This window comes from Channa argus, chromosome 10 (assembly GCF_033026475.1).
Source record: "Channa argus isolate prfri chromosome 10, Channa argus male v1.0, whole genome shotgun sequence".
Taxonomy (NCBI): Eukaryota; Metazoa; Chordata; class Actinopteri; order Anabantiformes; family Channidae; genus Channa; species Channa argus.
This window is the reverse complement of record NC_090206.1, coordinates 17,703,907-17,729,618: the sequence shown is the minus strand read 5'-3', so window position 1 is coordinate 17,729,618 and position 25,712 is coordinate 17,703,907. Positions and strand designations below refer to the sequence as shown.

Here is a 25,712-nt window from a genome sequence, read left to right as displayed (position 1 = left end):
CCATTTATAACTCACAAACTGGAACATTTCGTATTGTGGCTTTTTTTCTGCTAAGTCAGTTTGAATAAAATCTTCACCCAAATGTAAAACTTAAGAGCAGTGTTCCTTATGAAGCCTTCTGAGAGACCTCATCTTTGTCACAAGACGTCCAACTTTCCCCAGGCTTGCAGCTGATCTCATCAACTCTGCTCCCTTGTGTGGCCCGTGAGCTGCCATTGTTGTCTCCTTTCCCCTGACCCTAGGGCATCTTCCATGTCAACTGAGCAGGAATGGCGCCATATTAAAGTTCAGCCGTGCCAGACGGGACACCCTTTGTCCCTGCACACCTTCTGGTACTCGGTGGCTTTCCTTCTTTCTTGCTTTCTCTGGCCAGATGACAACATGTGGCCTCAAGGCCTCCCCCCTGATGGTGAAAATGGTGAACCACCAGGGAAAAAATTGAGAAGTACATTAGTTTTAGTCAAGGGATATTGTAAAAGCACTCCTCTCCCACCCACTGACTAAAGAACAAAAAAAAAAAATCATAACATTTGTAATTATCCAAGACCACAGATACCTGTAAAGAAACTAGACCTGTAGTTAATAAACTGAGTGTGCTGGGAGCCAGACAGCTGAGTCATCTCCTCAAGGTGTCTTTACAGTAACTCAGATCAAAATTAAACTTCATTTAAAGGATAAATAATAATAAGACAATAATGTTTATTTACCAGACACATTGATCATGTAAAAAGAATGAAGTAAACTGAATGCAATACATGTAATCACAGTGTTGATACTAAACAAAGTGAACATAAATAAGAGTTCCATCAAAGTTACAGTACTGTCTCTGTATACATAAAGTAATAGATACTGTAGATCAGAGCATTCAGGTCTGACCTCATCATGGCATTTTAACACAGGAATCACACTGTACATACAGCAGCTCAACTCAAACCCTTTAGAGCTACAAATTAAAGTTCATCCGTCTGCTTTAAGCGTTACACCGGAATTCTACATAAGCGTCCTTTCTTTTCTTAAATCTAATCATAATGAGCATCCTCACGTGTCAGTGACAGCAACACAAAGCCATTAGATACATCAAACTGTCTTCAAGTACTTTCCACAAACAAAAGGCCTAAAAGAAAATATGGCCTCGTTTTACTACTTGTTGAGAATTTAACATATTTTTGGAGATTTTTTCCAACAAATATTCCACCATTCTTCACTTGACAGAAACAATACTGCCACGCACGCTACAGACTCTTCCAGTGGAGATTGTTTAAATTAATTTCATTTATTTATTTATTTCAAGGACAAATTGCCAAAATGTGTAAATTGCTTTTGAATTATTGTATTTGACTTAGCTGAATGAACTAGTTATTTTTAGATCGTGGACTGTTGGTTACACAAAATAAATAAACTTAATGACAACTTTTTACTAATGAGGAAAACCATCCACTGGTAAAGCTTTAATATAAAAAAAACATAGAATTATTTCAGCGACTTTAACTTTAAACCGCTCAACTTCCAACAAACGCAGCACCCTAAAATTAATTTTTCACTCTTCCACGTTTATATATTTTTTCCATTTATGGAGAATAAATGAATGTTTAGAGAATAAAGGACTGTTTTTTAGTCTAATAATGAATCATCGTGGGAAGATATCACAGTCTGATAAAATTCTGCTGAAGCACTAGAAATTCTACATATTTCACAAACACTACCTCTGTCTTGCATACAACACAATCACTGTTACAAATTCTCACTATTTACTAACATTATTTAAACTAAGAATTTGCTTCACTTTCTCTCATTTGTCTTTCTGGGGATGCTGCCCCCCCCTTCCCTTCTCCTCGTGGGATCTTTGAGAACAAAACAAAGAATTCTCAAGCCACATTAAGGGTGTGCACCATCAGAAATACACAGATGTGTAAAAAGTAGGCATGTTCTCCTGTGTGCCTCGGCTCGGAGTGGTGGAAGCAGCTTCGGCCTTTAACCATTTTCAACAAGGATGTAAGGGGAAACAGAAGAGGAGTTAGATGTGAGAGATGTTTATGTAGAGATGGCAGCAGGAAGAGAGAGGATGATGAGGAAGATCTGCAGGAGGAGGTGCTCAAGCTCACAGGTACAATAATTAACACTGGCTGCATTTAGTCTTTAAAAGAAAGAAGAACAAACCTTGCTGCCATCTGTCCGCCTCATTCATCAACTGAGTGCTTTAGTACATCTATACCTGCTAAAACTATGTACAATTCATCCATGGCTTTGATTGTTTTTTGCTTCACACAGACTAATTCAGTGGCTCCCAACATTTAAGGCCGGTGATGCCTTTAAATGCAGCCGTGTGTCTATTTCTGCAACCAATTCTTGATTCTCTCCTCAGATTTCATGGAGGTAAATTCACAGTATTCTCTAAGAAAAAAAAACAGATTTGTATTATTACATAGCCTAAATATGTTTTTATGCCAACTTCATCTTCTTATTAAAAGGAATAATTTGCCTTCTTGTCAGGAGTTAGATGATTGCTCTCACTCTCAGGACTCAGCTGTAAAAGCACAAACTGAGTGAGTATAAACAAACTATAGTTGTTTGGACCACTGGACAGAGCCAGGTATCCGTTTCCCCATTTCCAATGTTTATGCTAAGCTAACAGTCTTTTGGCCGTAGCTTCATATTTACTGTACAGACCTGAGACGGGAATCACTCATTTAATTCTCATCAAGAAACACAATAAGAGTCAAACTCTTAGATTTAACTTGCAGCCCCCTCCGTTGGGAACCACTGGACTACCGTGCATAAAAGTTGGTATTTCCCATAAATGCTGTATCAGAACAGATCTGAGGGGCTTCTCTATCGGATGACCTCAGTTGCACTTCATAGTGCAACTGTTTTGATAAGGCACTGTCACTACAAGTGTCTACGATCATCAGAAGTCAGGTCTTTTCTCACACTGAGTCTAACTATCTCCTCCTGGATACAGGACTTTAACTGTGCACAAAGAAACATTACATCCTTGATTATATTAAAATAGAAGGACAGGTGTGGGTCTGATTTTATTAAATATAGAAAGAAAAAAAAGAAGATGCACCTAAGTATCAACAGTACGGAATGCAGCAATATCAGAAGGTAGATTTTGACTTCCCTGGAAGAAGCCATTAGGAAATCTCAGCAAGGGATTTTTATGTCCTCCCCCTGCCTGGAAACCATGTGTACTCAGACTTACAGATGAAACCCTTTAATCCACACTCCTCAGCCCTCTTAGGGTTTGCATAGGGCATGTAATGTGCACATGAAAAAAAAATGACTGTATGTATGAAGTCCTATACATGTCCAGAAGTAATATTGTCTTTGCCAAAAACTTGCATGGAGTATATCTGAACTGGCTTTCCAGAATAAATGTCATTATACAATTTTAAATAAAGACAAGTAGTGGTACTGACAATCAGAGCAACCCACAGGTGGTCTCTTCTCTGCGGTTCTCCAAGCAGCTTCTCCCTCTGTGTGTCTTTTCCATGCAGTGTTCAGGAGCCAGAAGAAGCTGCTGACTTTCCATTAAATCACTCCCCCTCCTGCAGGAGTTCGTGTCAATCAAATAGCTCTGCGGTGAGGAGAGTAGGGAGAAAGAGAAGCTGCAGCAGGAACTCTGCTCTTCTTGTTAAATGTAGAGCAGGAGCACAACTGAGTCACCTGCACAGTAATCTGACATTTATTATTAATGTTTCAGCTCCTGATCAGGCAGCCGGCAGCTAGGGAGTGGCTACAAATGAGAGCCCCCCCCTCATGCAGCTAATGGGTCTTGTCCTTGGCGATGGATGTTTCTACATCTGTCTCGGGTGAAGCCAGGGGTGGCAGCTTGGAAGCAGAAGGGTGCTCCTCTTTAGGGGAGGGGCTCGCCTGCACTGAGGCAGCAATGTTTGGCTTGGCATCATCGGGTGTGTGCTCATTGGGGATGAGTGGAGCTGTGGTTTTCTGTGGACAGAGGACAGCATGTTGACCAAAAAAAAAAGAAAAAATGGCTGGACCTACTCTCCCTAATGGTACAGAGTTTATGAAATCTTTCCATTTGCTAGTTATTGGTTATGAAGTCAGAAACTTAATGAGTACATCTGTGTTTTTGGGTTAGGGTTAGTTATGTATTATTGGGTGCTCACTGTGGTTTGTGGCACTGGGTTGACACTCGAGGAGGAGGAAAGTGTAGCAGACGTTGCAGAAACTGGCGATATGTCCTGCATCAGTCCTCTTCTGTCCAAGACGCTGCAAAGTGAGACAAGGCAATCAGTCACTAACTGCAACCTGCTTGTTATTCACCATAACAAGAAGCAGGACAGAAAGAAAGATTTAAAGAAAGATCTAATCTATCACTGCCATTGATACAGAGCTCTTTGATTAAAGTAGGAAGAAAGCAGAGGACATTAACCTTCATATAAATAACATGTCAAATTTAAATTTTTATTAGCCAACCTTGTGTGGGACTACTGTAAGCAACACTTTCACTTTATGTTACCTTGGGTATGTCGGCCCACAGAGCACCTCACAGCAGTTTTTGATGATGTTCTTGTGGCTGTATGGGTTCTGGACTCTGTTCTTTCCTGACCAGGATCCTTTAATCTAGGCATAACACAATATAGAAAAAATTCACTGGAGCACCAAACCAACAACAACACTGCAAACACATCCTAAAAAAATGCTACAATCTTGCCTGGTTTTCCCTCAAAACACATTTTGCCTGTGCACATACTTTATTCAAAAGCATAGCTCCATTTTTAGATGTGACTCCCACGGGATTGGGTTTGACCTACTAAAAAGATCTTGTCAGGGTTTAATGAAAACTGTGCCAACGGCTACGAACAAATAGAACGACTCCAGATTAAAACCAGTAATTCATTGAAAACATCGTAGAATTCATACTAAAGATTCTTACAGCATTAACACATTTATATGCAGAGGCAGCTAACAGGAGGCACATTTTAACCCCTGAACATCCCATTCAGTCCCATTGAGTCCTTAAAATTCAGCCTGACTTGGTATGTTTAGAAAAAAAAAAGATCAAGAACCACACTGCTGTCAATTTTCAAAATCCTATTTCATGATCCATTTCCTCCTCATCTACAGACACCATAATGCAGACAGGAGAAGATCTAAGTTGATTAATATATCATTTGACTGCCTTAAATGATTTAATCATAGTTTTAAAATTCTAGACACAAACTATGAAGCATGACATAGAAAAGTATCCACATTGGATTTGATGTGGACTTAGGGTTTTGCAAAAAGGAAGAAAAAACACCTGGTTTAAGGTAGGACAGTCAAGTCAGACTGTGTGTGTTAATGTTTGTCAGACTGACTGATCATAGATCAATAAATATCAGGTTCTGTGATGGCTTGGTAGATGTCAGTCATGATTCAATCTGAAAGCTGGTGCTGCAGCAGGTGTGGATGGCTGGCTCACGTTTTCTTTGCACATAAAGAAGTGGCTCATTTTACTCTCAGTGCTGCCTGATACAACTTTGAATCTTTCACTTCAATTTTGGTGTTTTAGCTTGAATTTAATCATTATTGTAGAAAGCTTTTTTATTTTTTTGGTGAAAGTGCGAATATTTTGCATTTGCACACAGAAATTTGTAAAAAAAATAAAAAATAAAAAAATAAAGTAACTTTGATTATATATTTTGAATGACTACCTGCAACTGCTGTGGCAGCTCCTCACAACATTTATACCAACTAATTTAAATCAAATTTATTCATGCCTCTATACTCCCCCCAAATGTCACAGATCTAAAACAGACATAGCTTGTACATCCTATGTACAAGCTATGTTATGGTGTGTTAAATTCACAAGCTATGAATTTAACACACCACGTCAGTAAGTACTTTGATTTGTGGTCTCAAGCTTTTGAACACACTGTACACTGTAAAAAAAATGACCTGAGAGGAATACTCTTTTTAAAGAATTGAACATGAATGCGAGCGATATCTGGGTTTGCCTGGGGCCCCCAAATCATCAATTCCACCATAGGTCAACAGTCTGCACAACAGTCAGTGTTGTGTTACTGTGTGTGTGCGTGTGCTTGGAGGCATAGCCAACAGGCCATGTGTCATCCTATGGGAGACCACAGTAGCTACAACACTCAAGGTGCCTTCTCTTGTTCGCCCTCATTCCACCATTTCTATCTTCCACTGATCCTCCCTCTATCTCACCCAGTCCCTTCCCCCTCCTCCATGCTCTGTCACAGCAGGATTTCTGGCAGCTCGTCCAGCCCCTGCAGATATCGATGCATCTATTATTAGGCCAATCCCAGATATTGAAACGCCATCGCTGAAATTCCTGGAGCAATACTACACCGTGGCTGCACACTGCACAGCTTCATTATTGATTCAATGCAAATATAATTAAAAAAAAGACCAACCATCCTACAAGAAAGAAAAAGCTAAATTATAAATTAATCATTACAACAAAGTATGAGCACACTCTCTTGCTTTCAGCCATGTGGAACCTCCCACCATCTCCAACACTGCTGCTGCTGCTCTCTGCTTGTTGTCAGAGCCTCTGCAGTCAGACCTGGGCTAACAAAGCCTCCAATAAACCACTGTTAACATTACAATACACAGACACAACTCCCTCTGTGGATTCATCCACCTCCATCATCACCACTCATCTGCTTTACACCTGCTTTACAGCAGGAGTGTGTGTGTAGCGACTACATAATGACTCAGAGGTTATGTGCTCAAGCAATCAATACTTTTTTCCTAATTTTTCATCACAATTTTCTTTTTGTAACTTTAGCCAAAAAGACATAAGGACAAGCTGGTTTGGTTTGTTTCAGCTTGATTCTCCCATTATTTCTACTAGATTTTAGTGATGCATATTTATATTTAATTAGAGTATCTCATCATGCTGGTGACCAGACGAGCCCAGCTGCTGTATTTACCAACCAATTAGTCATATAGCCCAGACCCAGAGCACTATAAAAGTGCCCCAGCTGTATTTGCAACATTTCCCTTTTAAAAGGATAAAAATAGGATTAATGAATTGTAAAAAACAGTTTAGAGTGGTCACACCATAATATGCTCCGATTAGAGAAAAGACGATGAAATAAATGTGACGTGAAGTCAGCCTTTATTTTTGGCAGCAGTTATAAATAAATCTTCCAGTTTCAGGTAGGATCTTGTTTTTCACAGTCTCTGCTTCTTTTTTATTTGAGGTCACAACACTTTCTCCATCTGCCTTACTTTAGTTTACAATGTAGCGGCCTTGTCTAACGATCTGCAGTTTACCAGCCCCGTGTCCTTCAGTGCTGCTGTTGTCAGGGAAACAGCTCTGTGCTCTTAGAAATTGTAGTGTTTACATCCCAGTGATCCAAGTTTATCTTTCCAGGCTGTCTGATCACAATATTTACAGACATGTGCTTAAAACTATACATTATCTTCATTGTGTGCCTATTTAAAGTTACATACATTTAATTTTGAAACAAAATCTTCCTTTAAGGTCTTGTGTAGCCCTTCATATCTGAACTTTAGAATATGGAAGAACTCCCCAAAAACCTTGGGGCTTTGTAAGATTTTCTTCATTTTTTATTTTTTTTATTTTATGGTTGAGTTGGACCTTTTTTTGGTAACATGACATTTGCGGTACTTTCACAAGTGTGTCTGTGTACTTCCACTAAGAGTGAAGCATTTCCTTCTTGAGTTTAAATACTTTGTGTAGTATTTCAGTTCCCCCCTATTTAAGCTTCAGGTGTCTGGTCAAAAATCTATGTAAAACTATCAAGTGTTTCTGTACTTCTAGCCAAATGCTGGATATTGGTAATTGCACTCTTCAAGTGAACCTTCTGGTGTTTTTCTTGCTTTTGGCAGTTAAACAGCCTCAGGTGCTTTACCACCCTCAAACCTTAATTACGATACATTTTAATTTCCGTGTGGCCCAGGAAAAATAATGTTTGTTATCTGATGAACAGATACACATGGATAAGTACATATAAATTGATATAGATTGCTTTAATTTTAGCCACTAGAAGTACAAAAACATGTCATGGCTCATTTGTATAAAAGACATAAAAACAAACTAGATGCAAAGTGCAGCACTGTGCATCACAAGCCGATCTGACCTTAGGACACAAGCTGTAGCTGTGTCCACACATGTTTAAACAACTGCAAGATGTACTTACATCCTCATTGGTGGTCTGGTTGAGAGAGATCAGGTAGGTGTGGAAGCCGGTCAGTCCCACCACTGACCACAGGGTGAAGAAACACACCAACACCTCCAGCACCGTGAACTCATGTTAAGAAAACAGCAACAGATGTTTTCTGCCTGAGGCATGGTCACTGATTAAACAGCTGACAGCAAAATGCCCAACAGTTATGCAACACGATTAAAACCAGTGATGTTCAGTGAAAAAAAAAAAGTTAAAAGAAAGGAGAAAGAAATAAGTGGCGGGATTTTCTTCAATTTAATCCATAAAATGTAATATTATTTCAAAAATGCACAGGCATCTTTAGCTTTTACAGTCCTATTTTTACACTGATGTGTTATAAAACAAGCACCGTGTAAAATGGCTTTTAGAAAGGCACATGGTAGCTACATGCATGATTTTGTGCTAGAAAACTGATGCTATATCTACTTGTGTAAGACAAAACAATAGCATCCTGACCAATTGATGACCTGAATAGAGGACAATGAAGTTAATCCCAGTGTTATGTAGAAAAACTTATAGCTTTATTGTGTTCTATTGTAACACTGTTTGGCTGCTTACTTTAGTGTGCAGTGCCTAATTGTGTGTATTTTTAAGTATATTTACCTTTCAGTGTTACAGGATGAAGACTAAATATCCTTTAGGCCTGTGTTACCCCCGTCTCAGGTGACGCTGGCTGAAGTTGCTAAATGTCCGACATTCACTGAAGAGCAGGAGCCTAAAATCTGACAGCATTCAGAGTTTATGTACTGGTGGTGAATTTTATATTTATTGTAGCTGTGTCTCTGGGCTTGAAATCTCGCACCCTTACTACTGAGTGTGATGTACTAATTAGCTGAACACGGTAGCTCTTGTGTTTTTGGTTTGGGCAGGTTTAGGAAGCAGTTTGGGTGCTGTAGTTGAGAAGAGCTTTTTCAATTCTAGAAAAGCAGTGCTTAAAAGGATATGTTCCAGGTGTTTCCTTCAGCGTGCTCAAAAAGCCATTATCCACTGAACCTGTGAACAGAGAATTTAAAAAGTAAACATAGATTTAAAACAAAATCCCCATTGCTTTCATTTCACTTTTCTCTCCTGAATACACCCAGTTCTGACATATTACACATATTATAAAAATAAAAAGCCCAGAGCTAAGTGTCCTGACTAGAAACACGCCCTCAGTCTCAAATCTGTCAGAGTAAAAAGAATCAAAAAGGAATCAAGTCAAGCTGTCAGTTGCTGTTGCGTGTCATGTCACGCTTCAGGTGAAGCCTGGTCTGAAGTTTAACACACACGCATGCATTTGCATTCACACATACTGTATGTCATCATCCTTCCTGTTTTGCCACATTTTTGCTGCTCTAGATGTTTCATTCACCCACACGATGCACCTGTGTGTTTGATACTTACGCATGACCACGTGGACGATGTCAAAGGTGAAGATGTAAATGGTGAGCAGGGAGAGGGACAGGGTAAACAGGTAGAAGTACCTGTAGTTCCTCTTGCCCACACAGTTGCCAACCCACGGACAGTGGTGATCAAAACGGTCTGTGAACAAGAGAAAGAGGTCAACGTATGAAAGAAAATTTGACCAGAGGCTACACAACAACTTTCTTAGAAGCATTTTTTGGGAATTCAAATGAATGTTAAATATACACCAGTAATATCTGCAGGCTTGTAGTCAAAGGCAGCTTTGTGCAGCAGCATCTAAATATAGTTTTCAGTTCCTCTTTGCCATCACTTGGAGGAGAGCCATATGAAAGCAGGGCAGGGTCAAACATACAAAAGAGATAAAACATCTTCCTTTATACTTTTCCCTGCAATGGACACTTAGCTAGATGGACTTTACATCTAAATACTGTGAACAAATGTGATACCTGAATAGATCTCTAAAGAAAAAAATGTTTTTTTAATGTTAACTTTTAAACGTTTATCTTTTAGGCTGTTGAGAGCATTTGTGCCTATACTGAATTATAATAACCATCTCAAAATCTTTCCACAATGTTCCAATAGATTGTTTACTAAGAAGTTGGCACAGACAATTTTGTTGTCAGTAAAGTACCATGAAGTACACCCCCTCAAAGTGGTGCAAAGAACCTAAGGTTGTTTACCAGAGTACTGTACTTTTAAAACATATACCTACATTTCAGATTAATTAAATACAGTATGTACGATAAACAATTATTTGTTTCAAAACATGTCAACAAAACAGTGGATAAGTTGTTACAGCTTAACAGCTTCAACATTAGACTAATGAACACATGAATGTATCAGTATATTAAATGTATTAATGAAAAATGAGAGATTCTGCATAAAGAGTACTTTAAGTTTGTTTTTGTTTTTGAGCAGATTGTAATTTTATTGAAGTACCATTTTAAATTCAGATCCTTTACTTTGAGTATTTGTTAACTTGCAATAAATTATCTGAATACATCTTCCACCAGCACTTGTGGTCTCGTTACATACTGTAGTCACAATTTTAAATAATGATTCTTGGAAATAAGACCAGAAAGTCAGCCTGATATTCAAACTCATGTAGTTTAATCCAACAAAAATCACAATGTTGTGCAGCAATGCAGAAGTCCAGAAATCACAAAAGTCCCTGCACATAAACAAATAAGGGGTCAGTTTATTGTGATACATACTCAGTAAGTGACTTTGGCTGCTATAAAGTATGTTAGGTTGAACAGTAAAAGCCATGACTGCAGTAAAATGGGGCTGGGGCAGGCTGCTGTGTCATTCTTGGACTGTGTGTGTGTGTGTGTGTGTGTGTGTGTGTGTGTGTACACATGTGTACAGCAGGTGGACACAAATGAACCAGTGTTCACAATGACTGAGCATTTATTCCCTCACTGAGCCTCCACTGTCTCATGTATATTATGAGTCTACACTCCCTTGAAACACATTCCTCAATTATCAGCAGCCAAATGACTGTTGTTCTACAAGGTTGACAGACATAGCCTCTCTCTCTCTCACACACACACAGAGTTAAATATACTTTCTGTGTGAAGTTCTCCTTTTGTCCCACATGTATTTATAAAGCTATGATTATTAAATAATTCAATTATTGTGACACATGAAAATAGAGACAAAATTAAGGTCAAGACTCAGCAAGCTATTTTCCCCACCAAACGTTTCTCATCTTCCTATTTCTTAACCTCCTCGTTTTTTAAAGCCTTTGTTTGAACAATTTGAGGTTCTGACAACAGATGGAAGCAATTTCTTACCAACGCAGTTGTCACAGATGCTGCAGTGAGAGGCTCGAGGAGGTCGGAAGATCTTGCAGGTGTAGCAGTACTTGAGCTTGACGATCTGGTTGTTGATCTGAACATTGCGGATTCTGGGAGGAGGTCGCTGCCCGGCAGGGACATTCCCATTGGCAGCTTCTGTGAAAGCAAAAAGGCCAACATTCTTCAGCAGGAGTTGGCACCCTCTGTCATAAAATGCAATATTTTTTAAGATGTTAGCTAGTAACAATATGACGACATCAGAGGACATGAACCTGCACACCTCTGACTCCCTCTTCCCAAAAAACACTATACGCCTCTCAGAAAAAACAACGTCATGCAGAGCTATTGCACTGGATTACATTATTAGACTGTAATGAGATTTTTACCTGCTGTTTATGTCTTAAACAGGCAGCGAGAAATGTGAGATTCAGATAAGTTCAGTAAAACACGAAGAGATTGACTTTGAAGAGCATTGACTGGATGCATTCTTGTTGATGGTGGATTTGTGTGTAATCACTGCTGAGTTGTTAATTTCCTTTATTAGCAACACTGCAGTGCACTGTGCCCTGCTCTATTTGGGCATCAGCTAACCTTCAACACTGAAGTGGTTATACCGTCTTATCTAAAATCTTCTTGCTCCTGCAGTCTGTCACAAAATGAAATTCTCATACATTCCCTTTTCACAGCAATTGTGATCCTTCTGATTATATTGCACTGCAGGAGTTGAGAGGTTAGAGAGGCTGGCTAATGACCATGGGGCTGCTGGCTGGAGTCTCTCAGGAGAGAATCTGTTAGGGAGAAATCTATACTTAACATGCTGCACTGAGCAGGCGCGAATGTGGAGTTAATGGAAAAGAGCAAGCATGCTCATTTGACTTTCTGGGGAAACATTAAGGTTCAAAAAATGTAATAAATGAGATTATCTGAGCTGGAGAAAGTGTTTAGACACAAGCGTAGAAAAATTCTGCGTTGATGATTTTGAATATTCACGATTTGAGTAAAGCTCTCAGTGAGCATTAGGAGAACATTTTCCACATAAATAAATCAGTGAAAGTAGCATGCTTACAAGCTTGTATCTAACCCATGCAAAATACATCTTCAGATATAAAGATTGCCACAAAGCACTGCATTATAGATCTAAAGAATGTAGGATTAGTGGATAAACCAGTGGCGAATAAGTGAATGAGTCATCACTCATGGGGAATGGTGCCACTCCCTCATGCAGGAAAGCTCAGCCTGTTAGTGGCATTATACAGATGGAGAGCATTGCTCTCCTTGTATTAGCATCCCCCCTTGGGACTAGCCGCTAACAGGCTGAGGGGACAGAACATACAGGCTGTGGAGGCTTCTTCAACATGCCTGCCTCATCTTCAGAATTAGATCCTACATCTGTACCTGCCAGAGAGCATCAACGTGCCCACACACATAAGGGCAACCAGGAATCCAAACATATCAAAACATACACTGTAAGCAGTTATTTCAGTTTCTCGCCTTTTTTTTTTTTTTTTTGTCTGTTTGTGTTTTTTTTTAAACCAGACATTTCTAACATTCTGGTTTCACTTTTTCACTATAAGGCACTGACTTTAAATTATTGAGAAGAAAAATAGTAAAAGGGGTCTGAATACTTTCTAATGCACTGTAAGCGACGGATATATTGCTATTTTGGGAGAATCGATGAGATGTGTTACATGGAATGTAAAAAATGGAACCAAAAAAGGGAGATATACGACTGAAAATCTATGAGTGGAGTGTTTGGAAGGATACATACCAAACAAGGTCAAGGCAAACAAAACCAAATCTAACAGAATCTACAGATTGTTTTTTTTGCATGTAAAAGCAGGAATTGAAATACAGTAGAAAAAGGATGTAGTTTTTGGAAATATTCTTATTTGCTATAGTTTCTTATTTTTACTTGCTCGCCTTTTCTTCCTTTTTTATTTCTTTTTTAAATTAACAATTAAAAGTCAGGCATTTTCTCGTATACATATTTCATAAGGAGCTGTGCATTTTCCATCACAGTAATCACGGCCACAGATAGTTAGATCACAGGGACATTGTCATCCAGCATGAGTCACGGTAATGATGAGAGAAGTGCTGGCTACCAGCTACGCCATTCTTAGACAAGTGAGTGCTTCAGCCTCGTTTTTTTTACAGCCCTCCTCTGTCAGGAGCAAAAAGCAGTCCCCACCCGTGCCTCTTGTCTGGGGTGAGAGGGAACAAGCGATGGCTGAAGGACAAAGAGTGAATGCTGCACAGCCCCGCAAGCAGACGTGGAGGGAAGGGAGAAAGCTCCACAGAATGACTCCAGATGTAAGTCTGAGTGGACATGAAAAAACAGAGCACTAATAAAAGACAACGAGACTGTTTTGTTTTTGTTTGGAAAGGCGGGTTGGTTGGTTGTCATTATTATACATTGTATAGTTTGTTTTGCATAATGAGACAAACAGAGTTCTTGTAATGAATGTGTTCGACTGAGCTCTAAATCCATGGATGAGCACACCCAGCCTTTAGCAATGAAAAACAAATGAATAAACCAACAGCACTGTGGCCGCCTGCTCACTGCTTAACTACCTACCATATACACTCAAGTATTTATGCATCCAAAACATTTTCACTTACACCGACTTGCAGTCCACATGTCTGGATGTCATTTTATACGACATAAAATGTGCACAACAACCTACCGTACAGGATGATATAACATGACATGAGCTGTAAGAACCATTTGTCCTGATGTTGACTTAACATTTAAATGGCTGATAATGAGTTTGTGCCTGGTGGCATTATCAGTACTGACTGTGAATATGTACACTTCAAGGACAGGTGCTGCACTGTCACATTAGGCTGCATGCTACTTCAATACTGCATAAACCTGCACTGGATCTGAGCATTGTTGCTCAGGGGTGCACAAATGCACGAGCACAGTGAGAACATGTAGAATTTTTTCCTATTATAAGCAATAAATTGACATTTTGTAATCCCAAAGTTTATAAAGATCAAATTCCAAATTATAAATAATAAAAAAAATAAATAAATCACACGTGCAAATTATCAAACACACGTCTGGTTGTTTAAAATGTAATTCTAGCTGATATTTCTCCATATATAGTATGTAACAAAAACTGTATAGCTACTTTTTCACTTCTTTATATTTAATACATTTGCTTTTAATATTCATATTTACTTTTTTTCTGGTTTCTTTCTCTTGATTATTGCTTGTTTTGTTCTTGTTTTTTCACGTGTGTGTGGGTGTGTGTGTGTGTGTGTGTGTGTGTGTGTTACAGTAAGTAATGGCTAAAAAAAGAAAGATTTATAACATTAAAATACTTAAAGATGTTTTTTTGTTTTCATGATGCTTATACAGTCATGAATATTATACAAAAAAACTAAAAATGGGGGCGGCTGTAACTCAGTTGGTAAGGCAGTCATCCACAGACCACAGGGTCAGTGGTTCGATGCCCAATCCCTGCTATATGTCGAAGTGTCTCTGAGCAAGACACTGAAACCCTAACAGCCCATTCCCATCCCCAGGTGTGCAGTGCCGGACCAAGCCCGGTAGAACTTTAGGAGGGTTGTGTCAGGAAGGGCATCCCGTGTAAAATCTGTGCCAAATCAACATGCGGACCTGAACTCACAGGATAAACAGAAAGGCCAAAAAAAAACAAAACTTAAAATAAGTATTTCTAAAAGATAAATAAAAAAAAAATACTGTGGAAGTTTCCTGTAACTCACCAATTTCCATCTCAATGAACGTAGCTTCTTCTGGGAGGGCACGCGGCAGCACCCCGGGGTCGCTAAAGCTGGTCCTCAGCAACATGGCCATCACGAAGAGGAAGAGCAGGACAGCAAACACTGGGATGGCAGGAGACAGGTGGACGGCCAAGTATGGGCATCTGGATTAGAAATAATTAGAGACAAGGAAAAATGGGTCAAGAAAGGTGAGGAGAAGGTGAGCAACTGGTTCTTCTTCATTTTTCATATGCACTTGCTACACGAGACAGGTGCAGACACAACAACCTTAACAGAAATGTCACGACACAACAATAACAAACATTTTCTCAACTGGTGTTGTGAGCATAAGGTCATGAACTATGAGAGCTGCCCTTTCTCTGGTTTGTGCTGAAGTCATGGCCATGAATAAATAACATTACACCACACTCCTCTCACATTCTAGAAGAGTGGAGAAACATTAGCATAACACAGTTTGCCAGGCCATTGAGATTAGCCAGCAGGGCTTCTGCAGAAAAACCTGCTGCACAGCGTGATAACAGATGTGAGCTGCAGAGCAAAATGCTGCGACAGAACAGAGCAGAGCGGCAGAAAAGGCTTCGGAGTGCAGATATTAATAGTTAAACTGCATGGCCTTGTCTACCTCCTGTGTAGTTGGGATCATACAGTTCCCTCTAAAAGTATTGGAACGGCAAGTTGAATTCATTTGTTTTTGCTGTACAGTGCAGACATTTGGGTTTAAGATCAAAAGATGGATATCAGATAAAAGTTCAGAATTGTAACCTTTTTGGAAATGACTGTATATTTATAATGCTATGCTAATGATGCACTACAGGAGGGCAAGTTATTGTTCAACATCCTGGATAAGTCTAGGTTTTGTACTGCACATCATGCATAAAGCTGCAGAGAGGGATGTTTGGACACTAAAACCATGTGAAGATTCAGTGTCCCAACAATTGTTGGGAAAGTGTGAGAATTAGATGCCTGCCTTTGTCTTAAATAATAATAAACCAAATAACTGTGGTTTGTAATTTATGTTTGGTACATACTCAGTTTTATATGAGTTTAAATTTAATTAGTGTTTTAAAAAAAGTTTTCTTTATGACAAGACAACTAATAGTCACATTTTTATTTTGTCTTTTGATTCTTTCTTAACACACATACACAATTGAAAGGAAGTTAAAACTAAAAGGGATGTAGCTGAGTAAACAACTCCCAGCTAGCAAACCATGGTAGAAAACAAAGTCCACCTGTTATGTCACACAGTTTAGATGAACCAGGTACTTCAGCATTCCTGAGCACTGATAAGACACACACACACACATGCTAAACTGGTCCAAGCAGTTTCCCTGTAGGGCCTTTTCACACTAATGGAAACTATAGGAGCAGGGATCAAATCAATAGAAATTTCCACTGGAGAAGGCCTGTGAGGTATGTCTGTCCCATTTGTCAGTGCAGAGAGCAGAAGAGAGCTGCCAGGAGCTTTGGACTGGGGGGAGGCAACCTGTCGATGAAGCACAATTCCCGTAATGATGACCGGTAGGTATTCGAAGCACACTCCATCATCCCTTCCCATCAAGCAGTCTCGTCCTTCCTGGATGTGACCGTTTCCTGTGCTGCCGAGGAGCAGGGTGGTACTGCCACAATGTTGCTGTGTGATCATCAGTCACCACAGAGGCAGCAGGAAAACTAAACTTAATCAGGGGAAAGGTTTTCATCAGCAAGGCAGTGAATCAAACCATCAAATGACACACACATGCAACTTCCCCTCTCTCTGTTACCCAATGTTTTGACTCTCTGGTTGTGGTTCATGATAAACTGGCTGCAGAAGTGGAAAGCAGCTATGCGCATTATGCAAGTGCTTACGCTTAACTAGAGGGTCTTTATGTTTATTTCAGAGGCTTGTCTTAAAAAATAGGGAGGCCTGACTGAGACACAGAGACTCAAAAAAGGGAGTCACATTTACAATTATTGTTCTTACTCAAGTACATAATATTATGTTTTCTGAAATAATACCAATTACAATTTTAAATCAATCTTCCTGTTATGCAACATTCAACTCCAAATAGGGATGGCATTGACTTTATGACTTCTCTTTTGTGTCACAGCAGAGTGACAACGCAGGAGGAGAGAAAGGAGGAAAAATCTGTGGGTGAAAATGGCTTATTTAGACTCTACGAGCCACTTTGTGCAGACTTTGTTTTTAAAATGAGGCGGCGTCGCCGCCCTGCTAATGATCTCTCCTTTCATTCATTCTTTTACTCAGCTGCTTAATCTCTTTTGCAGCCTTTTGTTATGCACATGCACAGCTGGAGGAAGCCAATTAGAAACTTGGTTACACGCAAACATGGCAAAGACATCAACTCACTTTGACAGAAATCTACGTGGGGAAACCAGGACTCCCTAATCCCCTACCCCAATTTCTGATTGGTGTTCCTGGACTGTGCAGTTAGTGTCGAGATCTGCTGCATCCTAGAAATACAAAATCTATAGGAAACCCCTACACATGACCAGTAGCTGCAGTGTGACCCCTCCCCACCACAAACTGCAACACAAACAAGGAGTTGTCAGAACGCTTCACCACAGGAGCAGAAAACATCCCTACCTCAAAGAATGCCAAAACGAAGTGAAACAGGCAACAGAGGACAGCTTCCAAGGCCTGTGGTCTCCAGATCTACCATGAGGAAGATGGGGAGAGCAGAGACTCAGAGTCAAACATGATTCCTAACACGGCTGGAATGGCAGAGAAGCTGAACGATTTTCAGACAACAGCACATACCATACAGAGACTCGTCCACCCGAAAAACTGAAAACTAAAACACAAGAGGAGCAACATAGTGTAGCAGTCCAATGCAGTCAAGAGTGTTCAGCACCTCAGGACTAGAACCAGCAGTTTAGCTACATATGAAAGACAACGGACACTTATTTGAGGAATACAATGTAAACATTTTTGACAGAGAACACAAATGGTATAAGAGGAGTATGTGAATCCTTCTCTCAACAGAGGAGGAGGTCTCACACACGAACTGTCCCCCATTTTTTCCATGCTGTCTTTTCATCATCCCCAGGAGGATTAAGACCACTTCACACAATCACCAGGGAGGCCACAACTAATGATCTCATCCTAGGGGGGTGTAGGGTGTTAAGAGTTGTGATCATTACATACCTAAGACTCTGCCCTACTCTCACTCACCTCCCCTTTTTCAGGCCAGCTGAGAAACAAGACCTACTCTAGAGGATGTAACTGGGTCCCCTAGCAGACTTTCCTCAGACTGCTTGAGGAAAACTGCTTGGATGACTAGTGGCACATTTACAACAAAGAAGAAAGAAGTCCAGTTGACATGATTCAACCTTTGAATAACCAAACCCTAGATGACTAAGAACCTTTGCTGACATTTTGAACAATTTTATTGCAATTAAAGCCCCATCACAAAATATATACTAATTCTGTCTCTCCTGTTTTTCTGCCAGGTTTATGACACAACTATAATAAAATCATCACATAGTGGACAGAGAAGATGTAGTTTCATAAAAAGATTTATTTGTTTAAAAATCCTACCATCAGCAGGTAAGATAAGGACAATAATCACAGCAAACACAAAGCAATTACACAGTGTTACATAAGAAAAAGATAAGCTACCATCTGCATTTTCTGTACTGAAAGGGTGAGGTTCACTTTACAGTGTGTGTGTGTTTGTGTGTGTGTGTGTCTATGAGGTGGGTTGGCATTAGATGAATTAGGGTGTGTCTACTGCAGACTTTCTACTAGAGGATTTCCCTCTTAACTTGATGCAAGCACAAAGGTGAGAAGATACTGGTTTGTTAAAAAATAAATAAAAAAAATGATGGGTCACCATGTCATGTCTTGATGACTCATGACATACCTTTGTAGAACATTTCAAGCCCTTCCTTTATTAATACTTAAAAGGTGTAAGCTGCAACCTCACCTACATAAATCATCCCACGAATGAATTATGTGCTTGAGGTCCAGGCAGTGAGCCTCAGTAACAGTCCTGTCACACAAACATCTGGAGACTCAGTTTCAAACTCTACTTGCCCTTTCTCCATTTCCACGCACACAGAAACTCTCTCCAATACCAAACTTGGTAAATATTCAATTACAGAGGAATTTCATACATCTCTCTCAAGCAGACATCTCAAACAAATCTTAACCTTTTCCAGAGCGATCATGATTTTCAAGTCACAGTAAGGCATCCTTTTTCAGAAAGATAAACACCAGCCACCCTCAGTGCAGTTCAACAACATTTAATGCTTTCATTTATTTATTTATTTTCCCCTGGCTTTTTTATTCGAGAAACAAAATGTTTGAGTGGCCTAGTGAAACCCTCAGAACAGCAGTAAGGTTTGTGACATTATTTTTTTAGGTTTTTACTTTTCAGACAACTGAATGCTTTGCTCTTGAGCTTGAATGTAATAGTAATACATGAGAGGCTTGTGTAGACCTTACACAAGCCAGAAACATTATTTAAAGCCTCTGAAATAACAACCCCTAGGTATGACTGACTTTAAAAGAGGATAGACTAAATCTTCAGTGTCGTACATCTGTTGTCTGGTTTAAATCAGTCTTGCTGTTATGCAACACTTAAATACCATATTAGAGATGTACAAGGATTAAAGATAATATCACAGATGTTGCATTATAGAATATTCATTGAATTAAAAAACTATGAAACGAGGCTAGTGACTTCACAGCATTGTTAAAGAGGGATCCGTCACTGAACATGCATTTTAGGGAGGGCATCTATTTCAAACAAACACCAAGTGAGAAAAAACATTACATTTCTGTGTGTGGTAAAAAAAAAATATATCACTCTCCTCCTGCCAGGGAAGCTTCCAGAGAACAAAAGCCTGCAGATCACTGCTACTGTAAATTCAGTATGCACTCTGAATAGGGCATAAATCATGTTACTGCTCATTTAGCCTTGATGGCCTGCCTCTCTCCTGATTGGCTAACAGGGAGACAAGGAGGGGTTAGACACTCAGGGCTCTGCTACGAGATCTCCTCTGAGTGCAGGCTCAGCCCTTCATCTCTTCTGCTTTTACACTACACCTTGTCAATTTATCAAGATGACTGGAGGAGCTGGAAACGCTGAGCGCCGTGCAGCATTTGTTTGTAGACAAAGAACAAGTACACAGACAGAAAGGATCAGCCTCATTACACGCACATATGCTTCTCCTGCCTCGTGTCTCAGCGTCCTGGGGTGGACAGACAGATGACGCTGTCCTTGTGTTGCAGTTTCTTCTTCCTTCATCCAAGCTCCATATGCACATGCACACACACGTGCACACATACACACACAGAAACGATGGCCAAACCATCAAAATGCCAACTGTGAGGAATCTTCTGAATATATACAAACCTTACTGAACGTTGCTTTTGTTTGTAAAAAGGGTTACAACAAGGTTAAAAAACAACAGATGAATACAAAAAAGGAAAGAAAAATAGGCCAGGCCCACTCTTCAATTAATAATTTGTTTAATTGTTCCTAATGAGTCTCTGCTTTTACGTCCTCATTTCCGCAATTTAGCACAAATTAAAGCACAAAGAGGTTTCTCTGCACGGGATATTGATGGCTGGTGATAAAAGTGAGAGGGCTACTCTGCTGGTGCTTAATATGAGACAGCCCACGCCAAGACACTGTCTTCTCTATCCCCCCCCCCGCCATCACTGCCAGGGTTCAGCTCAAAGCACAGAAATTAATCCCCCCCCCCAAAAAAACAGGAAAAGCGCTGGAAGATATACAGTATGTGATAACACAATGATGAACTACATGCACAAGAATTAACCTGCACAAAAAGCAGTGCTTCTTGAAATTAGATTATGATGATGCACCATCATGCAGCGTTTGCATGTGCAATGGACTGAAGTACCGTTTTGAATCAACTCCAAACCTTCTACAAATTACGTTTTTGATTAATTATGGCCACAGAGTGGGGTTTGTGTACAGTGATGATATTATAAATCATATTAGCTCCAGCTGAAACCATAAGTCAATTTGTTAATTGACAGAACATCATAATCAGCTATTTTTGTGACCAATTCTGTTTGCTGCTTACCTCTGTCATGTATGATGATAAAGAACAAACTGTTGCTCGTAGACAAAGCTAATAATCTCAGTAGATCACTGTAGGCTGTACAAAATTAAATAGGTGTTTGTTACCATTTTTTGACAATCATTAGAAAAAGTGATTAATCTATTTTAAAAATGATTGTTAGTTACTGCCCTAATACTCACAATACCAAACACTGTTAAACATTGTTGTAAATGGGCAGTTTGTGATCACATTAAACCTTGGAGTCTTTTTACAGAAGGCAATTACTCTGTCAGAGGTTTGAATCAGATATGTATCAACACGCCGTGTAATGGCGAGTGTGAAAATTACCCCCATGTAGTCTGGATCCAATCTCTACCCCCCCCCCCAGGAGAGATAATTATATTCCACTGTAATATGAACATAGCATGCTAACAGCCCTCCAGTCATCAGTCACCGCAGTCCTTCCTCTGGGTTCTGGATGTTCATTGTGAGCAAAACCATCTCTCGCTCTGCACTTGAGCCGCTCACAGCTGTTTCTGACCAGGCTCACTGGTCAGAAACAGGAGGCCATGAAAGTGCAGAGCAGATAGAAATGGGAAGGGCCTGGCACCAGTCAGAGCAACTACTTCTCTTCTCAGCTATGCTCCAAATCCATTTGGCCTGGTGGCTACATACACTCCCACACTCAGGAGAGGTTATTTGAGCTCAATCATGCCTGATTTGTCAGTTAAAATTGTGTGTGTGGGGGGGGGGGGGGATAAGAAAAGCAATCTAAATGTAAGGCAAAACTGTTTTCTGATGATCATTCAGTTATGTTCTCCATTTGCAAAACAGAGCTCTGTACACCCTTAACTTACAGGATCTGGGTTCACATGCTGCACTGAGACATTGTTTGCAGGGCTAATGAGCTTGCTGGGTGCTGGTAGGAGTAGTGGATTGAGACAGAACTGCTGAGATAAAAAGGTGGCAGCTTTCCCTTCTGAAAACCAAAGGGAAACTCGACAGGAAGGGTTATTGCTCATTAAACACCCCAGTATGTGGTCACTCAGAAATCTTTTCTCTGTCAGGAAATGAATAATGAGTATCAAAAAAATGAATCCACAGTGTGTCTGGGAACTTATCTAACGAAATATAAGAGGTTACAGGTTAGTTTATAGTGAAAATACTAAGCCAGAGAGCAACCTGATCTTTAAAAATACGCCTGAGAGGCTCAGAAAAACCGAACACTGATTTAAAGCTATTGTGAAATGCGTGAGATGAGCCTTAAAAGTGGCGTCGGAGCAGTTATTTATGGACACTGAATGAATCATATAAGTAATGTATCATACCAAAAACTGCTTTCTGCCATTTCATTGGAAAACCCATTAATGGACGAGATAATTGGCAGATTGATCGATTAGGACAAGAACCACTGCAGGCCCAGATTTTACACTGGGAAGCAGGAAGTGACTTACTGTCTGGCCAAAATATAAGTCAAAATTCTCATGGGACTCAGGAGTCAGAATGAGTATTGGACTTACTCGAAAGCGAAGAACAGAGAGCAGGTCCCGATGATGAGGAACAGGGTCAGGTAGAAGACCCCTTTCTGCCGGGCCATCATTACCCGTCCGTCGCAACAGAACGTGTTTTTTCCTGGAAGCTTCTCCCATTTTCGCACCTTTCGCGTTATCATCACCGCCGACATGGTGTCCTGTGTTCAGATCGGTCCTCCTCTTTAATGTCAGGTGTTAAACTGTGAATAGACTCAGGCAATGAACTGGAAGAGGGTTGTGCGCTCATATATCCTTATAAACACACTTCAGGTAATGTTGCGCACAGTCCAGTGGCAAAAATCACAGACTTGCTTCGTAATGATAAAGATTTTTGCACATAGCGACGACTGTGGAGCATTTTCTTTTTGTTACAAGTGTCGCAGTCCCATAATCAGTGTTTTCTAATCCACATTATTCCCAGTTTCCTGTCTGAGCCGCAGCATGTCACTGCCACAGTGAGGCTTCCTCTCTGGTCAGTCTCAATCCTCCCTTTTCACTCAGTGTTGGAAATTAGTAGACATTCATCCATTCATGCTTGTGGCAGATGTTTCCCAACAGAAGCTAGAAAATCCAGCCCCGGCAGTTGCGCTGGCAGAGCGGACCTTGACCGACTGACATTCATATCATCTCGATAAATCATAAATGATGGGACAGGCGAGCTGCTCCGTGTTCACAGAAACTCTGCTATGGACACGCTGCTGGGCACGGACATTCAGCCGCCAGGCTAAGAGGCATCTATTAGAAAATAAGAAATGATCGCAGCCTGTGTGGACACAAACGTCCGTAGAGCTGTTTGGGGTGCGTTTTTTTCCCGCAGGATGCCAGTTCTCGGTTTTAGTCAATGGCAGCAGGAAACACGCCTAGATTGAAATGTCTAATCTTAAAGGGGCAGGACAGGTAAAATCAAAAGGAACAAAGGACTGTGATAAAGGTCCAATTTAGACCACATTAATATGCTAAATTCCCCGCTTGTATTACCCAAGGGGAACGCTTGTTTAGAGGTGTGTAACACCAATTAGACACTAGATGCATTAATCCCTCAAGTGTTGCCCCATGTGTAATTTAAAGGCTCCGGAGAGCAAAGGCCCTCAGTCTTTTTTTTTTTTTTTTTTAAATGAACGTATGATACCTTGACACAGTATTTTATTTTGTTTCATTTTATCTATTCCATTGTGTATGTTTTTCATACAAAACTGTGCATAAAGGTTATTCTTTGATGAGAACATCGCATGTGATATTAGACAAAATATTGTGCATGTATTTATTCGTTTTAGCAATAGTATTCTATCCACACTGTTAGAAAAAAGAGACTAAAGAGACAAGTATTTATTGTGACCTCCCTTTGTACCTGGTCGTGACGTCTTTTTGGCAGACAAGATCAGATTTTTTTGGCAGACAAGATCAGATTCATTGCACCTGTATCAACCCAGCCACAATTCAGTACATTTGAAAAGCTTTTGGTTATGACCGTATTAATCCTCAAGTAGTCTAGCAAACACCTGGCTCAGCAACTGGCAGTTTCCTCTGGATGCCACGTTCATCCATCCAGAGTCCGAAAAAGCGTGATCGGACTGGCCTTTGTGGAAGGAGATCTGCTAAGGAACCACTGTTTCAGACGCTGAAAAACCTGAGATACGCAAAAGCTCAAATAGCATAAAAAAGCATATTATGGAGTGATGAGTTAAAGTTTTAAATTTTTGTGGTCCAATCATCAACATTATTTGAAAAGATGATATATTGTGGAGGGTCTGTCATGGTTCAAAAATCTCATAAGTACTGATATAATAATGTAACTGTGATTGAGATTGGCTGCAGCTCAGGAGATAAAGCATCTCATCCACAAACCGTGGGGATAGTGGTTTAATTAGAGGACACACAAAGTCAAAGTGACTTTGGCCAATTCCCTGAACCCCAAGTTGCTCCTGATGTAGGCTTTCCTTACTTGTAAGTAACTGGATAAAATCTGCAAGATGACAAAATGCAAATGTCAATAATGTCTCAGCTCAGTCATCCAGCTATTATGGGCTCATTGCTACACAGAGGCAAGTAGCTGGCACTTGATCAGCTCAGGGCTGGACCCTGAGAGCCAGAGCCCAGACAGCCAAACATCCTTTATCTGTCTGGAAGCTGTAGACTGGAGATAGAAAAGCTATGTTTTCATCAATCGGAATCCTTGCAGTTTTATATCCCCTGCAGAGGAAGGCATTATTAATAGATGACCTGTCAGATGCTGCTTTGATCAACCTGTCAGCTCAAGTTCACATGTGCTAATGACTGCAGACTGCAAAAATTTCAAAAAATTTCGATTCCGGTGCCAAATTTCATACCAGAACAAGAGATCGGGGAGGAGAAGGTTGTTTAAGCTCATTGCAAGCATGCAGTTTAAGGGTAGTATTATCTAATGTGTTTGAAAAGCATACATCTGCCATACAAACACTGCATAAAGCAACAGCTTTCGGCTTGTCCCTTCAGGGGTCGCCACAGCAGAACGTGTCCCCCACGTTGATTTGGCATGCGTTTTTGCGTTGTTGCACCTCCTGCCACAGCCCTCCCATGTTGCCCGGGCTCGGGACCGGCACCAGGGTTGCCCTTGGTGGCTGGGCAGGGCCACACCTGGTGGGTTGGGATTTGAGCCCATGGCCTTCTGAATCCCAACCCAGTGCTCTACTGTTGGGCCACTAGGCCCCCTATACAAACACTGCATGTAGCTTTTTGGGTCCATCCTATGTTTTTTATAGACATAAGGGAAAACATTTATTGTGGCAATACATAAATATATCCTTAAATGCAGCATTAAATTATGCTGATCTGAGTCTTCTGAGGGAGTCTTCTTGAACTTGAGAATAATTAGTAATTCCAAAAAAGGATGCATTTGGGAAGGTTGGTGTAATAAAAGAAAAATATTGGATAATACAGATAATAAAAAAGATATTATAAAAAAGATAATATAATAATAAATACGCAAACCTCAAAAGTGAGATTTCGTCAACAGGCTATAGCCTATGTTTTACCTTCCTCAC

At 40.2% G+C, this 25,712-nt stretch overlaps 1 protein-coding gene across 1 annotated transcript; it reads right to left on the bottom strand.

The window, feature by feature from the left end:
* Positions 1 to 679: 679 nt before the first annotated feature.
* Positions 680 to 23,544, bottom strand: zdhhc9 (zinc finger DHHC-type palmitoyltransferase 9). The gene is made up of 9 exons (XM_067518096.1): positions 22,681 to 23,544; positions 15,107 to 15,267; positions 11,372 to 11,530; positions 9,555 to 9,692; positions 9,118 to 9,164; positions 8,145 to 8,249; positions 4,484 to 4,587; positions 4,131 to 4,233; positions 680 to 3,948 (listed from the first exon to the last, which is right to left on the bottom strand). The coding sequence occupies exons 1-9, from the start codon at positions 22,842 to 22,844 to the stop codon at positions 3,766 to 3,768; spliced, it is 1,164 nt and encodes a 387-aa protein (XP_067374197.1). The 5' UTR covers positions 22,845 to 23,544; the 3' UTR covers positions 680 to 3,765.
* Positions 23,545 to 25,712: the final 2,168 nt, after the last annotated feature.

What these genes read in the sequence shown, in the direction of transcription:
- zdhhc9 (XM_067518096.1), bottom strand. Translation starts at nt 22,844, where the DNA reads ATGTCGGCGGTGATGATAACGCGAAAGGTGCGAAAATGGGAGAAGCTT. An exon ending in CGCTGAAGGAAACACCTGGA is followed by an intron (nt 8,250 to 9,117) that starts ACATATCCTTTT and finishes TAACATGAGTTC; the next exon opens with ACGGTGCTGGAGGTGTTGGT. An exon ending in ACCCAGTGCCACAAACCACA is followed by an intron (nt 3,949 to 4,130) that starts GTGAGCACCCAA and finishes CTCTGTCCACAG; the next exon opens with AAAACCACAGCTCCACTCAT.